The 13,338-nt window shown below is 39.6% G+C and overlaps 1 protein-coding gene across 2 annotated transcripts in view; it reads left to right on the top strand.

Moving 5' to 3' along the window:
• The first annotated feature begins 204 nt into the window (after nucleotides 1-204).
• Nucleotides 205-13,338, top strand: part of GCLM (glutamate-cysteine ligase modifier subunit) — a 30,557-nt gene continuing 17,423 nt past the window's right edge. The window contains exons 1-3 of one of the 2 annotated variants that reach the window (XM_004378759.1): nucleotides 205-759; nucleotides 9,073-9,138; nucleotides 10,440-10,524. In XM_004378759.1, the coding sequence (XP_004378816.1) occupies nucleotides 634-759; nucleotides 9,073-9,138; nucleotides 10,440-10,524 (277 nt within the window). In that variant the 5' untranslated portion in view covers nucleotides 205-633. Of the gene's footprint in view, nucleotides 760-817; nucleotides 2,639-9,072; nucleotides 9,139-10,439; nucleotides 10,525-13,338 lie in introns of those variants that run through there. The other variant, XM_023733460.1, reaches the window with a different exon arrangement.

Raw genomic sequence — 13,338 nt, 5'->3', positions numbered from 1 at the left:
TAAAGAGGTGTGTAAGAAAATCATCGGCGTGACTGCCCATTGGCTGAAAGACGAGACCGCGAGCGCGAGTTGACGGCACTAGGTGGAAGTTGCGTCGACTGGCGCCACGTCCTCTGACCGGCAGGGGGAGCCGGCTGAGCACCGGGCTCCGCGCCACGCCGCGCCGCGCCGCCCCTCCCCGCACGCCCGGCGCCCTCTCGCCCGCCCAGCGCCACGCCTGCCGCAGGCCGAGGGCCAGTTACCCGCTGTCTGGCGCCCCGCAGCGCATCCGCCGCCCCGCCCCACCCCCGCCCCGCCGCGGGACGAGTAAGGGTTACGAAGCACTTTCTCCGCTGCGATTCTGCTTAGTCATTGCCTTCCAGGAAACAGCTCCGTCAGTTTGGAGCCAGCTGTCCTGCGGCGGCGGCCGCAGTACCAGGAGCTGCAGCCACCAGCACCTCCCTCCCGGACCGCCGCTCTCCGCCGCTACCGCCGGGCCTCCCTCGGGCCCGAGTGCAGGCCGTGGTCCGGCCGTGCGGGGCCGGCAGCCTTGCGATCGGCGTTCCGCCTTGGGCGCTGCATCCTGCGGGGCGACCGCCTTCTCCGCCCACCCGCGGCTTCGTCGCCGCTTCGCCCCCTCCGACGGCCGCTGCCATGGGCACCGACAGCCGTGCGGCTGGGGCGCTTCTGGCGCGGGCCAGCACCCTGCACCTGCAGACGGGAAACCTGCTTAACTGGGGCCGCCTGCGGAAGAAGTGCCCGTCCACGCACAGCGAAGAGGTGAGGGCCGGCGAGGTTGCCCGCGGAGACGCGAGAGTGGCGGGGCAGTCCTCGGGCCAGGTGGGCGGTTCCGGAGGCTGGGCCGGTGACCGTGCTCCGGGCGCAGCCGAGGCGCGAACCTGGGCTTCGCCCGCGGGAGGAGGCTGGGGCCCGTGTCGGCGCGACATCGGATCCAAACCTGCTGCTGGAGATAAAGCGGCTTAAAAACTTGGCAGGTGCAACTTCACACCGAATGACGCCTCTAACAGTGCTCACGGCTGATAGCAAAACTCTCTAACGTATTGTATTGCTCTCATCGACAGTGGGGTCAGAGAGGGCCAGCAAATCGCTCCATCCCTCTCCTCGCCTCTCGTTCCCTTCCCACACTGTACAGGTAAAGAATTGTTCTAGAGGTTAGCTTTTGGTCGATTCAGTTAAAGTAATATTAATACATTTAACTTTTAGGATGTTGACAGTAGTTTCTCTATTACTTTGAGGCAACTTACTAAACACTCAAATTTTGTTTTGGAATAAGGTATATATTTTTCTTGCCAAAAATTAGTCTAATTGCATTTGCCTAAAGGCTGATTACTAACTTGGGATGGCAGAGATTAATCTGGAATTACACGCTTGTTATTATTTGTTTTTGGTCATTCATGAGTGGATAGTCAACCATTGACTGTGCACAAATAATTACTGAGGCATATTGTGTTAGGGGACAATTTCAGTATTAAAAATAATAAAGTAAACCTTTAGGGCTCCAGTGCCTATGTGGTACAAATGGCTAACATGATGTGGTGGACTTTAACCGAAAGGTCGGCCATTCAGGTCCACCCAGATGCCCCTTGGAAGAAAGGCCTGGCAGTCTAACTTCCAAAAAATCAGCCATTGCAAACCCTATGGAGCACTGTTCTACTCTGAGGCACGTAGGATGGCCATGAGTTGAAATTGACTCAATGGCAACTTGTTTGCTTTCTAGTTTAGGAGCTCTGGGACTTTGGGAAAGTTACCTCTTAGAGTCTGTTTACATAGCTTTAAAGTTGGGTAATAATACCTTCCTTGTCAGGTTGTTGTGAGGATTAAAATAGGTAATATATTAAAATGCTCACCATACAGGAGTTTATCTCCCTTATCACCTCATTCAGTCAGAAAGATCAAATAAATCTTGATTAGAAGAAAAATCCTAAACAATTTCGTATTATGATGATGTTATCAGCTGTTTTCCTAGGCAGTTTCTGCTTTTTAATAGAAAATTTTGGTGGTAGACTATGTGCAACACGCGGCTTCCCCCTGAGTCTGTGCTGGACTTGTGTCCAGGCCTGGTGTTAGGAGTCAGCGCGCCTTTAATAGAAGTCAGAATCCATACCTTATTCTGGGTCCAGGTTCCAGTTCGGTTTGTATGTTTTTTTAAACCACACACTTTTACTGTTCTCTCCCAAAGATAAATATTCCTGTATTTAGAACCTCAATTTCTGCCAATGATGATGGTTCGATACAACATCTTGCATGTATGTTGATAATATTGGGTGAAATTTTCTCTCTTATCTCTCTACGACACAGTCTGCGCTGGTGGCTTTCGATGTTTTTTTGTTTTGTTTTTTACTGCAACCACAGTATAAGTATATGAAACACAAGTTTCACCAAAAAAATTAATTCTTCCTATATATACTATGTTTTCTTGTTTTTTCTATCCTATTTTAATTTTTTTAAATGTGATTTCTTAATGCACTGAGTCACATGCCACAGTTTGAAAAACATGGTTCAAATATCTAATTCTGGAGGAACTCCCAGGACTACGGCCCTAAGACACCCTTCTGAACTGGAATTGAAGCTATTCCCGGAGACCACCTTTCAGCCAAACCATAGACAGGCCCACAAAATAAACAGTAACACCCAAGAGGTACGTGCTCCTTACAACAGTCAATTAATAGGAGATCTAAAGGGCAACATTTGCCCAGAAGCAAAGATGAGAAGGCAGGAACGGGTAGGAAATCAGGACGAAAGGAAACTAGGGTGGAAATGGGGAGAGTGCTGACACATTGTGGGAAGAGAAGGCAATGTTGTGGAACACTTTCTATACAAACTATGGAATAGGATACTAATTTGCACTGTGAACTTTCACCTAGTGCACAATTTAAAAAACCAAACATCTAATTCTGTTTTAATAGTGTTTTATTTTGGATTCTACATATGAGGGACACAACTAAAGAAACAGAAAATATTTGAGGGGAACTTGAAAGAATGACATTTTGTAGAAAAAATAGGACAGTTTAGTTGGAGTAGGAAAGGCATGTTTCGTTTCTCTGTAAAGAAGAACTTTGTAACATCCAGAGCCCCAAGTTGGCCTGTGCTAGTTGAAACAGTTCAGCTTCCTTGGAGATGTTAAATGGAATAAAAAACCCAAACAAGTTGCCAGCAAGTCGATTCTGACTCATGGTGACCTCATGTGTATCATAGCAGTACTATGAACCGTAGAGTTTTCAATGGCTGATTTTTTTGGAAGTAGATTGCCAGGCCTTTCTTTCAAGGCACCTCTGGATGGACTCAAACCTCCAACCTTTCGGAGCATGTTAACCGTTAGCATCACTTCGGGAATCACTCATTACTGAGAAAATTTACACACTGGTTGGAGAGTTGGATTAGCTTTCCTAAAAAGTCTCTTCTGTTTCTAATGTGTTTTTGAATATGAATTCTGCCCACATTTTTTTGTTTCACTAGAATTTTATGAAACCAAATGCTATTTTTTGTTGTATTTTGTTTTGTCCAATTTTTTGTTGTAAGAGAATTTGACCAGTGGAATCGTGGTATTTCTAAGACTCTTATACTACTCCAGATCTAATGATAACACTAAATTGTGGTGATACTTCTCTTCAGTGATACTGTCTGTCTTTGATGAGAATGAAGAGAGCAGAGAACAAAAAAGCACAAGCCCATGTTTAGTCAATATAGATAACATGTAAAAGATTAAAAATAGTTTGTGATATATAGTCAATGAATTTCTCTTGTAATTGTAACATTGGACTGTTCTTTGGCTTGTCTTGACATTTTTTTCTTAATAATATTCTATGGTGTTTCAGTTAAAAGTTTACACAGCAAGTTAAGTTCCCCTTTAACAATTTTTATACAGATTGTTTTGTGCCATTGGTTACGATTTTTACAATGTGTCAGCATTCTCATTATTTCCATTCTGTTTGTTCTGTTTCCATTGATACAGCTTCCCTTCTCCTTGCCTTCTCATCTTTGCTTTTGGGTAAACATTTGACAGTTTGGTCTCATATAGTTAATTGTTTAAGGGAGCACATTACTCACGGATGATATCGTTCATTTTATAAGCCAGTCAGTTATTTGACTGAAAGGTGTCCTACAGAAATAGCTTCAATTCCAAGTTCAAAGGTTATCTTAAGGCAGTAGTCTCAGGGGTTCCTCTCATCTCTATTGGTCCAGTAGATCTGGCCTTTTTTTTAGGAATTTGAGTTTTGTTCTACATTTTTCTGTCATATTATCCGGGACCTATTGTGTCCCTGATCAGAACGGTAAGTAGTGGTAGCCAGGCACCATCTCGTACTTCTGGTCTCAGGTTAGAAGAAGCTGTGGTTCCTGTGGGCTGTTAGTCCTGTGCAGTAGGTTCTTCTTTGAGCTTTTGATTTCCTTCATTCTCTTTTGCTCCATATGAGTTGAGACCAATAGCTGTCACTTGGATGGCCATTCGCAAGCTTTTAGGACCCCAGACACTGCTTACCAAACTAGGATGTAGAACATTATTTTTGTGAACTATGTTATGCCAATTGACTAAGTTGTTCCATGAGACTATGACCCCAAGTTGTCCTGACATTTTGCAGAATCCAAGATTAAAGAAACGGTTTCAAGAAAAGGCTGAATAGTCTGAAAATATACTTAGCTTCCTGAATTGAGGAATTCATCAGGAAAGTCTTAGTATGCAAACGAGCCACCTTTCCAGAGGGAAATTTCTTAGAATTCTCTCAGGATTTGAGCCAAAGCACTCCTGAAAAAATTGTTAACTTCTAGTCAGTCTTATTGCCTCAACTTTTACTAATTTTAAAAGAATATTGACTTACATTTTTTTCCCCATACAAAAATTTATACATACATTGTTGTGCGACTCTAATTGCTTTCCCCATACTGTGACAGCAGAATCCTCCTTTCCACTCCTGATTCCCCATGTCCATTCAGCCAGCTCCTAACCCTCTCTGCCTTCCCATCTCACCTCCGGACAGAAGCTGCCCGTTTAGTCTCTTGTATCTACTTGAGCTAAGAAGCACACTCCTCACAAGTATCACTTTATGTCCCACAGTCCAGTCCAATCCCTGTCTGAAGAGTTGACCTCGGAAATTGTTTTAGTTCTGGGCTGATAGAGAATCCAGGGGCCGTGCTTCTGGGGTTCCTCCAGTCTCAGTCAGACCATTAAGTCTGGTGTTCTTATTAGAATTTGAGTTCTGCACCCCACCTTTCTCCTGCTCCATCAGGGACTCTCTGTTGTGTTCCCCGTCAGGGCCGTCATTGGTGGTAGCTGGGCACCATCTAGTTCTTCTGGTCTTAGGCTGAAAGTCTGGTTTATGTGGCCCTTTCTGTCTCTTGGACTACTACTTCCCTTGTGTGTTTGGTATTCTTCATTCTCCTTTACTCCAGGTGGTTGGGACCAATTGATGCATCTTAGATGGCCGCTTGCAAGCTTTTAAGACCCCAGACACCACTCACCAAAGTAAGATGCAGAACATTTTCCTAATAAGCTTTGTTATGCCAATTGACCTAGATGTCCCCTGAAAGCATGGTCCCCAGATCCCCACTCCTGCTACTCTGTCCCTCAAAGTGTTTGATTATATTCAGGAAACTTCTTAGCTTTGGTTTAGTCCAGTTGTGCTGACTTCCCTGTAGTGTGTGTTGTCCTTCACCTAAGATAATTATCACCTAAGATAATTATCACCTAAGATAATTTTTATCTACTATCTAATTAGTGAAGAACCCTCCCCCCACCACCACCACCCTTGTAACCATCAAAGAATGTTTTCTTCTGTGTTTAAACCTTTTCTTAGACAATATTTGTCCTTCTGTTACTGACTAAATTCACTCAGCGTAATGCCCTCCAGATTCCTCCATGTTATAAGATGTTTCACGGCTTCGTCATTGTTCTTTATCGTTGCATAGTATTCCACTGTGTGGATATACCATAATTTGTTTATCCATTTTTCCGTTGATGGACACCTAGGTTGTTTCTATCTTTTTGCTATTGTGAACAGTGCTGCAGTGAACATGGGTGTGCATATATCTATTCATGTGACAGCTCTTATTTCTCTAGGATATATTCCAAGGAGCAGCGTAGCTGGATTGTATGGTACTTCGATTTCTAGCTTTTTAAGGAAGCGCCAAATCGATTTCCAAAGTGGTTGTACCATTTTACATTCCCGCCAACAGTGTATAAGTGTTCCAGTCTCTCCACAACCTCTCCAGCATTTATGATTTTGTGTTTTTTGGATTAATGCTAGCCTTGTTGGGGTGAGATGATATCTCATTGTAGTTTCGATTTACATTTCTCTAATGGTTATTGATCATGAGCATTTCCTCATGTGTCTGTTAGCCGCCTGAATATCTTCTTTGGCAAAGTGCCTGTTCATATCCTTTGCCCATTTTTTAATTGGGTTCTTTGTCTTTTTGTTATTGAGGTTTTGCAGTATCTTGTAGATTTTAGAGATTAGACGCTGATCGGATTTGTCATAGCCAAATTTTTTTTCCCAGTCCGTAGATTTTCTTTTGACTCTTTTGGTGAAGTCTTTTGATGAGCGTAAGTGTTTGATTTTTAGGAGCTCCCATTTATCTAATCTCTCTTCTGGTGCTTGTGCGTTTTTACTTAATGGTTCATATTGTGTTTATGCCATGTATTAGGGCTCCTACTGTTGTCCCTATTTTTTCTTCCATGATCTTTATCGTTTTCGATTTTATATTTAAGTCTTTGATCTATTTTGAGTTAGTTTTGTGCATGGTGTGAGGTATGGGTCTTGTTCCGTTTTTTGCAGATCGATATCCAGTTATGCCAGAACCGTTTGTTAAAGAGACTGTCTTTTCCCCAATAACGGACTTTGGGCTTTTATCAAATATCAGCTGCTCATAGGTGGATGAATTTATGTCCGGATTCTCAATTCTGTTCCACGGGTCTATGTATCTGTTGTTGTACCCCATACCAGGCTGTTTTGACTACTGTGGTGGTATAATAGGTTCTAAAATCAGGTAGTGTGAGGCCTCCCACTTTGTTGTTCTTCTTGAGTAATGGTTTGCTTATTTGGGGCCTCTTCCCTTTCCATATGAAGTTGGAGATTTGTTTTTCCATCTCATTAAAAAATGTGGGTGGAATTTGGATCGGGATTGCGTTGTATCTGTAGATCGCTTTTGACTTACAATTTTGTCTGTAACGGCTATGAAATGATTTTTATCTGCTGACTTAAATTTAGGGGCCCTGGTGGCACAGTGGTTAAGAGTTCGGCTGTTAACCAAATGGTCGGCGGTTCAGATCCACCAGCCGCTCCTTGGAAACCCTATGGGGGAGTTCTACTCTGTCTTACAGGGTCTGTATGAGTCGGAATTGACTCGATGGCAATGGGGGTTGACTTAAATTTGATTATAAATATACTTTCCATAAAGATACAGACCTTATCGCTTGAGTTCAAGTGGGTTATTGTGGGCAGCACATAAATTATTGTTGTGCATTGTAAATCTTACCATAAATGGCTGTGTGCCCTTAAATTGATAAACCAGCTCTCCCTTGTATTTTTCTGTACTAAGATAAAAGCAGTAAAGTGCTTGTATCAATTTTCATCGTAAGCAGTCATAGTTTAGATAGTGAGTTCCTAATAGTAGTTGCTATTAGGAAAGTGCTTTTGCAGTTCAGGGGCTTACTTCTAGTTACTCATTTCTTTTTTCATTGATTGCCCACAGAATGCAAAGCACTGTGCCCTTGGATACTTATAAGGCAGTGATTTCAAACTGCTAATGTTGGTTCATAGGTAGTCATGAACCAGTTTAGTGAGTCATGGACCAGCAATGTATTTTTTCTAATCAGTAGAATAGAAGCCATCAGCTTGGCTGATACATCAAAAAACCAAACCAAACCCTTTGCTGTCAAGTTGATTCTGACTCATAGTGACCCTATAGCACAGAGTAGAACTGCCCCACAGAGTTTCCAAGGAGCACCTGGTGAATTCGAACTGCCAACCTTTTGGTTAGCAGCCATAGCACTTAACCACTATGCCACCAGGGTTTCCGGCTGTCGCATAATGAGTGTAAATATGATTTTATGAAATTTTTGTTCCATTTTATATGGATATGTGTTCATGTGTGTGTTGGCTCATTATGTGAATGTGTATGTCTTATTTTGGACCACTCTTAAGTAAGTTTGAAATATACTGCTTATAACATATGTAAAGATTAATAAACACTTTAATTTACAACTTATTATAATGGTAGTGTAAAAAATTTTTTTGTTTAGATAAAACATTGAAGACAGGTTGGAGGCATACCTGAGTGTTAGGAAATCACTTCTGGACTGACGTTATGCAAGTTGACTTCTGCAAGATATGTCTATACCTGTGGTTCTCAGACTTCAGAGTACATAGCCATCACTTGGGATGCTTGTTAAAAACACAACTTCTGGCTGCCGTTAGTGAGTGATTCTGCAGATCTAGGACGGGGCTTTGGAGTTTGAATTTTTAATAAACTCCACAGGTGAATCTGATGTAGGAGCTCTTCTGGCTACAATTATTAAATCATTTGTCTTTGAGAAATACAACATAGTGGTGAATGTAAATTCTAGTCAAACTGTCTGGGCTTGAATCCAAGTTCCTCTGTTTACAAACTCTGTACCCTTAAAAAAAAAACTAACCCTTCTGTGCCTCACTCTCCCCATCAATAAAATAGTATTTGCCTTATATAGTTGGTAGGAGGATTAGTTAACAACCCTGTCAGTTCAAAGTTCTGTGAGTGCATTACTATATATTTTTACAAAACAAAAAACCTCTTTCTTGAAAAATGTTGTTTTTTTGTGAATGCTTTTCTGTTTCATAGTTTACTTTAAAATTTTTGTTGGTACAGAAACACTTTAAAAATGATTAGGCTACTGCTTTAGGTTAAGAATGTTTGAGAATTAAGAATAAGGGAAAAACAAGTCTAATTTTGTAATAAAGAAAACAAACCTTGTAGAATTGAAATTTTAGTTTATGTAGTATTTTCTCTTGATAGCTTTTTTCTACTTATCAAACTAATGCAGTCTTACAGAGGTACAGAAAAGTGTAAAGAATTTCAGAGTTTCGAAATACATTCTTTTTGCAGCTTCGAGATTGTATCCAAAAGACCTTGAATGAGTGGAGTGCCCAAATCAGCCCAGAATTGGTCAGGGTAAGTGAAATGCAAATGCAGAAATTGTGCAGGTCAAAAGAGAAGTGAAGCTAAAGCAGGAAGTTAATTTCCTCAGTTTTGACAGAGAAGTCAAATAGGCAATTGGCATAAAACTTCCTGTGGCTGATTTGAGGAGATGGCAGTCTGGCCCAGTTGGCTTAAGCATAAAACAGAAAATCTGGACTCTTCAACTCTTCAACTTGACAAGATAGTAAGATTCTCTGTGCTTAATTCCCATTACACTTTCTCACCATCTGTGCTTCGTGCCAGTTTATGTTTGGTCTAATCAAACAGTTGTGGTTGGTAGACTGCTTTGGTAGAATATCACTCAATAATATAGTCACTAGAAATAATCTTTAAAATGTCAGTTTCTAATGAAACAACAGAGAACTGTGTTTCTTTAGATGTTAGTATATGGCTGTTATCATAAATGTTAATATACAGAACACCTGTCTGTAAACTCTTTGGAATCCATCTCAGCCAAAGGCTCATAACAGATTTACATAGACTACTTTAAAAGTGCTGAAGAAAACGTGCTGGAAATACTTTTTCCCCTGGGCATACTGCAAATTTATAACTATAGCTATAGGCAGACATTGATTGATGTATTTTATCAATCTGTGTTTCTCTGAAATTACCATTTACTCTGTGCATGACTTATAAACAAGTACTGAGCCCTTGTTATGTGCCAGATACTGTAATGTGCATAAGAATCACGGGAAAACCCTCAGTGTCTACGTTGTCTTAATCTTGCAAACATGAGTTAATAAGTTTCTGATTTATACCTACTACCATTTATCATTATCATGAATTGTTCATTATTAAACATACTGGAATGGCCTTCACATTTTTTTATTGCATGCAGAAAAAAAATTTTATAATTAACATAGAAGGTTTTTCACACGTCTCAGAATTTTGTAATTAATGTAGAAGTTTTTCACAGAATGGATCATATTATTTTTTATTGGTTTCTTTTCTAAATAAAATTATCTGTTATGATAGTGGTTCTAACTCCTCACATACCCCTACCCCCTTTTTGTTATTGTTATTTTGATTATGCATCCCTCTGAGTACCTGATCAAAACAAAACACTTTTTTCCCAGAAAATGGGCACATACACAGCATTTTACCTTTATTTCAGGGCTTTACAAACTTTGTGAAGCCCATCTGGACCTCGGGTGAAGAACCCTGTTGTCTGTGGGTTCCATGCTTCTGAAATGAACGATTTTATTGGAAAATATTGTAGTTAATCAGAAACATTTAATTTTATATTTATTCTAAATATCATGTGTTTATTATAGGAGTTTCCAGATGTCTTGGAGTGTACTGTCTCTCATGCAATAGAAAAGATAAATCCCGATGAAAGAGAAGAAATGAAAGTTTCTGGTAAAGTCCAGCCTTTACAGTTCATTTTGTTATACAGTGGAAGTGATGACCTTGAGATTTTGTCAGGCATAGGAATAGCTTTTCTCTGCCTCTGATAATGAGTGACTCAGTTACTAAGTACAGGAAATATAAATATCCCTTTTTAAACTTAATTTTAATGTCAACTCTAAGAGGGAGTTACAGGAAGTCAGTATTAGCTACTTCAGTGTAGTCAGAATAGAACTTCAACTTGCTGTCCTTCTTACTGTTTTCTTTAACTTATGTGTCACACTTCAGAGCAATAGAAAGATTAAGGTGAAGGAAATGGAATGAACAAAGGGAAGGCTTAAGAGCAGTGTCCACCCAAAGCAAGCATAAGCACTTCCTTCCTGACTGGATACTGGTACCCAATGACTGAGGTCACCTGGAATGGTCAAAAGAAGCCGGGCAACAAGTTGCATGGAGAGAAATAAAAAACATGTTATACCCATTCAACAAATGTACCGAGTGACTGCTCCATTCCAGAGACTGTGTTAGACTCAAGGAATACAAAAATGAAGAGATGTGCTGTTCCTGCCATCAGCTTACAGTCAGCATCATGTAGTCATTAAAAGCTTGAGCTCTGGAGTTAGAATGACTAGCCTGAGATTCCTGGGTGTGTAGATTACTGACTAATATAATCTTAGGCTAACAGGTTATTTAACCTCTCTGAGCCTGTTTCCTCATCTATAAAATGGGGATGCATCTGTTTCCAGGCTTCTTTGTAAATTGGATGGAATAACTCAGGTAAAGCACTGAGCATAGTGCCTGGCCCCAAGTTAGTGCTAGGTGGTGGTGGTGGTGGTTGCTGTTATTACTGTGGTGTTCTGGTTGTGGTTGTTGCTATTCTATTATTATTGGGATGTACACATAAGATGAGATAGAGCATTGTCTTTAGACTCTGATAATAATAGCTTCCATTTATTGAGTCTTGCTTTGTGCCACGCACTATACTTGGCACTGTATGGTTATATTTTCTCATATAATTCTCAAAACAATTCTGCAGGGATTGCATAGATGACATTAAAGAAGTTAAAAGTTGCCGTACAGGTAGCTAGTAAGTGGTTGATACCAGGAATGCAGGTTTGCTTGACTCTAAAACCAATTTCCAAACCCAAAAGCAGCATTTTTTTTGTTGTTGGTTGCAATTCATCATGATGTAGATCCCTCTTAAATGTCTTACAAGTTGTCGTCCAGTTCCAGTAGACCTTGAGATTTTTGATAGGCATCAAAATTCTCCCTGTATGAAAATTTTTCATCTCTCTACCTGTCTAAAAATTAAAAATGCCTCATCTTTCAGAGAGAAGGCCATTTCAGACACCATGAATTCATGACCAGAGGAATAGTGGTGGGACAGATTTTCACAGAGGGTAATTATGGGAGCTAAGCTTGGACCCAAAGTGCTGATCTGGCCACCTGGTAGGGGTGCTGTGATGGTTTTTCAATAGGGAAGTGACGTGAGGAAAGCAGTGTTTTAGGAAGATTATTTAGCAGTAGAATGCAAGCGACAAATGCAAGAAATGTAATTCAGAGAAATTTTATTGCATATGTTGAATGCCATGCATTTTACATAAAAGTATTTCATTACCCCTGTTTTCTCTCTGTTCTCTTTTCTGATTTTTACTTTTGCTCTCCTGCTTCCCCAACTGTTTGTCTGTTGAGTAGATTTTTGACAAGCAAGTTTACATAAAGTAAATATATAAAGTTGAGTTTAAATCAAACCCCAAAGCCTCAATCAAAAATCTAGAAAGCTATTCAGCTTCCAAATAAATGCCGATCAGTATGATCCAGAGCAGGTATATACTGTACCTAGTAATTTAACAAATAAAGATATATTTTAACAATAGCATCCTATATTGCTATGGGAGCAAATCTTAACTGTTGGTTGTCTGGGAATCTTTTGTAAAGTAGGATGGTAAATAAAATAGATCAAGACTTGCAAAAAAGGTCAAATCCTTTGGCTCATAATCACATTCTTGACAACTTATCCTTGGAAAATGATTCAACAGAAAGTTGAACAAAAAGTCACCGAGGTAAATAGCATTATATGTGATAACAAAAAAAACCGGAACTATCCTAAATGTTCAATTAGCAGAAAATCATGTAGAAAATTATAGCCTACCAAAATTACAGGATAATGTTCAACTATTAAAAATGAATATGTAAAATTATACCTTAAAAACAGAATACACAAAAGCTAAACAATAGTTATTTGGGTGATTTCTAGAGTGAGCACATTATTATTGTGATAAAAAAAATTAAGATGATTAAATACTGTATAGAAATATTTCTTTTAAAAAAGTTGTTATATAAAGTTAAAGCCAGTAGAAGTAGAAAAAATATTATACCCTGCTTCATAGGTTATATGAACTGGAAGGTAATATCTGAAAATGAAAATAATTAGGAAGGTGGGGTTGTGCATTCTTATTTTTCAATTTTCTTCTCAGTATAAACAATTCTAATTAAAGCTTTGCATATACTTTAATTTATTGGAGAAAGTATATATTATGCTCCACTAATGTTTAATTCATAAAAATATACATTTCAAGTTATTTAAGCTCTTTGTATATGTATCTGATCATTCCCTTCTAATAAGTGGGAAATTAATACTTAGTTTTTTGTTTTGACAGATATTTGTTGGCAACTAGCATGTAATTAAGGATTTAAAATGGAAATATACTTTTATGTCATAAGATAAAAACTATGAAATTATGTGAATCAGAAAAGAAATATAATTGATTTGGGATTACCTGTCATCTTAGTATTTTAGCCATATTAATAATATATTTGGTAGTT

Source organism: Trichechus manatus, unplaced genomic scaffold (genome assembly GCF_000243295.1).
Source record: "Trichechus manatus latirostris isolate Lorelei unplaced genomic scaffold, TriManLat1.0 scaffold00058, whole genome shotgun sequence".
NCBI lineage: Eukaryota > Metazoa > Chordata > Mammalia > Sirenia > Trichechidae > Trichechus > Trichechus manatus.
Note: the sequence above shows the minus strand (reverse complement) of the source record. Positions and strands in the feature narration are given on the sequence as shown.